At 41.2% G+C, this 4747-nt stretch overlaps 1 protein-coding gene across 1 annotated transcript; it reads right to left on the reverse strand.

Moving 5' to 3' along the window:
* Positions 1-361: 361 nt before the first annotated feature.
* Positions 362-4516, reverse strand: LOC133746252 (uncharacterized). Its single transcript, XM_062174433.1, has 2 exons — positions 1467-4516; positions 362-1307 (listed from the first exon to the last, which is right to left on the reverse strand). Exons 1-2 carry the CDS (start codon positions 4495-4497, stop codon positions 400-402), a joined length of 3939 nt encoding a protein of 1312 aa, XP_062030417.1. The 5' UTR covers positions 4498-4516; the 3' UTR covers positions 362-399.
* Between the last annotated feature and the right edge of the window lie 231 nt (positions 4517-4747).

Raw genomic sequence — 4747 nt, forward strand, 5'->3', positions numbered from 1 at the left:
TTAACGAGTCCCTTCTTGCTTACGGAGTTCGGGGACTTGTAGGGGCTCCGTACCGCCCGGTTACTTATGCTTGATGACTTCGTGATTTGAACTCCCCAACCAAGAAGCTCCTCTTACTTGGGGACTTCGGGGACTTGTACATACCTCCAATAATATGGAGTATTTGCTATCTCACCAAGCATAAGTAACACCCACTTTGGGACATCCACAAGACATGGCAAGGCCCAACCGAGACATGCATCGTATAGCCCTATGTTCAGGCTACGCGGCGGTATCCGGAAGTCGCAAATCCGCCACCGGGAAGCCACCTTCCCGCCCTTGCCAAGATGCCTCCACAACATGACTTTCTACATGCTTCTTTTTGGATATATGGGGACCCAAAGGGCCCAAAAGAAAAAACTACATATGAGAGACTACGGTCCTAAACTTAGGACTTTCACACAAGTCGTCAAGAAGGAGATTGATAACTTGCGGAGGAGGTTGCTCCATGAAATGCACACCCAAATCCTCAGTAAGGCTACACTTGGATAGCATGTCAGCAACCATGTTAATTTCCCGGAAAACATGCTTCACTTCACAGCTCACAAACTTCTGCATCAAGTACTGGCAACTATTTATAATGGATTTCAAAGGATGCAGTTCATCCACTTCTTGATTCACTAAAGTGACAAGGATGTCAGAGTCACTTTCAATAATGATCTTTTGGCAATGAGCAGTGACAGACATTCTAAGCCCCAACAACAAACCCCAGGCCTCAGCTTGAATAACACTGCCACAACCTAAATTAGCAGTGAACCCAGAAATCCAAGATCCAGAAGAATCCCTGAGAACCCCACCAGCACCAATCTTTCCACTCCGCTCTCTTGCGCCATCAATATTCAGCTTGCACCAGTTCAGAGGAGGCATGGTCCAATGCAGCATAATAGTAGTCTTTTGGCCAAGAATTAAATTCTTTGAGGTAGTTGAGCTCCACTCCTTAGTAGCGTCAATGATCAGATTGCTGGGATTAATTGGATAATGAAACTCCTCATCGAAAATAATCTTATTCCTCCACTTCCAGATGTACCAGCAAGCAAAAACAAAGACAATACACCAATTTAACTCTCCATAACAAGTTCTCTTGCATCGAATATTTGCTGCCAACCAGCTCATCCAATCCAGATGCATAGCTCTAGTAATGGTATCCAAACAAATGATCTTATTCCATATAGAGGAGGCATGAGAACAATCTCTTAACAAGTGCATAATAGTTTCAGGAGCGTTATGGCAAAGAGGGCAAGAAGAGTCAGAGGACATTCTTCTCTTGACTCTTTCCACATTCGTTAACAATTTTCCATGACATATAAGCCAGAAAAAAGATTTCAGCTTGGGAGGAATAGCCATTTTCCAAATAAAAGCCCAATTAAAGGGAGTATAATTCTCATCTTGAAGTAAAGTAAGGTATGCAGATTTAACTGAGAACTTACCAGTCGAAGTAGCACCCCATATGAGCTTATCAGAACCACAACCAGCATATCCAGCAGGGATCTTCACAATTTGGCTAATCAGATCATCAGGCAGCACCGATCTTAATAAATCCATGTTCCAGCCATGCTCATTCCAGAAATCCTTTACTTTAGCATGAAAATTAGTGATACTAGAAGGAGCAAAAGTAAGGGTTAAGGGCTTTCCATGAAACCATGTATCAGTCCAAAAATTAACTGAGCTTCCATCACCAATTCTCCATGTTAGACCTTTCTGCAATAATTTGGAGCCAAATATTACCCCACGCCAAGTGCTAGAACACCTAGTAGGGCAAGAATACTGAGGATGGAGAAAGTCGACCTGCTTGACATATTTATGATGGAGAACATCGCTCCACAGACCCTTATCACCTTGGAACATTCTCCACCCAATCTTAGCAAGCATAGCCTGGTTCATATCCTTAGTGCATTTAATTCCTAGGCCACCAAACTCTTTAGGTCTACAGACTAACTCCCAACTAGCAAGGTGAGTTTTCTTCTTACCATCATAATCCCCCCATAAAAAATCTCTATTCAACTTATCAAGGCTGTCACAAATGGACATAGGAATTCTCACAGTTTGCATAGTATAATTTGGAATAGCAGCAGAGACAGATTGAATAAGAGTTAACCTGCCAGCCAAGTTCAGCAACTTTCCCTTCCAACCAGCAAGCCGTCCTTGCACTTTATCAACCACAGCTGCATAAGTTTGCTTGGTAATCTTAGTGTGTATCAATGGCACCCCTAGATATTTACCAAGATTAGTAGTCAACACCGAACCACAAATTCGACTAATATTTCTTGCAAGAGACTTGCTTGTATTTGGGGAGCAGAAGAGGACAGACTTGCTAAAGTTAACCTCCTGCCCTGAAATATCACAAAACAAATCTAGGCACCTCTTTAGGATTCTAGCTTGGTCACAGCTTGCCTCAGCAAAAAGAATAAGATCATCGGCAAAAAATAAATGGGATATGAGAGGACCAGACCCAGAGGCTCTAACAGGCTTCCACAGACCATCTTCCACTGCAGATTTAATTAAGTGAGAAAGCTTCTCCATACAAAGGACAAAGAGATATGGAGACAAGGGATCTCCTTGTCGAATGCCTCTGCTTGCCTTAAATTCATTTGAAAGTTCACCATTTAAACATACCTGAAAACTAGTAGAGGAAACAGAGCTCATAATAAGCTTGATAATACCTTCAGGAAAATGAGCTTCGTATAAAACTGCTTCAATAAAATCCCAGTTAAGCCTATCATAGGCTTTAGATAAATCAATCTTCCATGCCATGAAGCCTTTTTGACCACAAGAATGTTGGTACTTGTGCAGCACCTCTTGAGCAATGATGATATTGTCTGAGATATGTCTTCCCGGTACAAAGCTAACCTGATTGGGACTGATAAGATTTCTTAGAGAAGACCGAATTCTGGATACCACAACTTTAGAAATCACCTTGTAAAGGGTGTTGCACAAGCTAATGGGTCGAAATAAGGACATATCTTGGGGACTCACCACCTTAGGGACAAGTGTGATAAGAGTATGATTGAGGCCTTCAGGAATTTTTCCAGATCTAAAGGCCTGCACAACCAGTTGAACAATCTCATCTGCACAAATATTCCAATGTTTCTGATAAAAGATAGCAGGGAAACCATCTGCGCCAGGGGCTTTAAGACCACCTATATTGAAGAGAGCTTCCTTCACTTCAAGGCTAGAAACATCTCTATTCAAACAATTAATATCATTAGTACTCAAAGCAGGAAAAAGATTGGGAATCAAAATTTCAGAATCTCCATGACAATGAAAAGTGAAAAGATTTTCAAAGAAACTAGATGCAATGGATTTCATGGTAGTTAGATCAGTGCATAAAGTGCCATTAATATCAGTGAGCCCCTCAATTCTGTTCCTCCTCCTTCTAACCATCGTAGACATATGAAAAAATCTTGAATTTCTATCTCCATTTTGTAACCATTGAACTCTAGACTTTTGTTGCCAATACATTGACTCTTGTTCCCGTAGCATCTCGTAATCTCTAATAAGATCTTGCTCCAGCTGAATGAGAAAGGGATTATCACTCCTATCAAGACATTTCTGAATACCAGCAATGCGGGCTAGGAGCCGTCTCTTCCTTCTGAACAAACTACCAAAAACGGTATCATTCCAAGCTTGCAGATCATTAGCCAGCCAACCAATTTTATTCTGGAGACAACCATTGTAGTTTTTCCACTGTTGTAACACGAAATCATTGTAAGCCTCATGGCTCATCCACATAGCTTGAAATCGAAAAGGTCTATTTACACCATGAGAAGCAACAAAAGAAGTAGAATGCAGAAGAAGTGGGCAATGGTCAGATTTCATTTTAGGTAAATGTTGGATAAAAGCTTCAGGGAAAGCAAGTCTCCACAAGTCATTGCAAAACCCCCGATCAAGCCTCTCTTTTACCCTTTTATCAGTCCAAGTAAACTTCGGCCCTTGAAATCCAAGATCAATCATACCATAGCTATCAACCCATCTCTTCATCCCACCAATCTTACCTCTCATGGAACCACCATTTTTATCAGCAGTGCAATATAACTCATTAACATCTCCTATGACAAGCCAGGGGGTCTGACAATTCATAGCGAAATTGGTAAGATAATCCCAGAGTTGGCAACGAATAGAATTAGTAGGACTAGCATAAATGGCCGAAAGTACCCAATCTGGAGCTCCTGCAAAAGCAACCTTGACAGTAACAGACTGAAATTTTTTATCAATAAAACTCACAGAGACTTTATTTTTATCATAGAGGATCCAGACTCCACCAGAAAAACCGCTAGCTTCTGTAACTTCAGCATTAGGAAAACCATTCCTTCTAAGAAAGTTTTTAACCTTAGAGTAAGGTACACGAGGTTCACAGACAATCAAGATATCCATTTTGTACAAATGAATAAGATCAGGGATTACTGATCTAAATTTCTTCCCTCCTGCTCCACGAACGTTCCAACACAGAATCTTAAACATTGGAGTAAACAGGAAAGGGAGAGGCAAAACCCCTAATTATCAGAAACCATACCCTCCCCATCTGGAGAGGGCAGGTTAACAGCTGGTGTCATCATGCTATTGTCAGCAAAGGTCTGTTCAACAAATACTTCAGCAGCAAAATTTTGATCATCCTCAGGAGTAAAAGCTAAACCACATAACTTTGTCTCCTCGGGAGGACAATGCCCAAAAGCAGCTGGAACTTTGGAAATATGAACATTATTCTGCACCA

Source organism: Rosa rugosa, chromosome 4, assembly GCF_958449725.1.
Source record: "Rosa rugosa chromosome 4, drRosRugo1.1, whole genome shotgun sequence".
Taxonomy (NCBI): Eukaryota; Viridiplantae; Streptophyta; class Magnoliopsida; order Rosales; family Rosaceae; genus Rosa; species Rosa rugosa.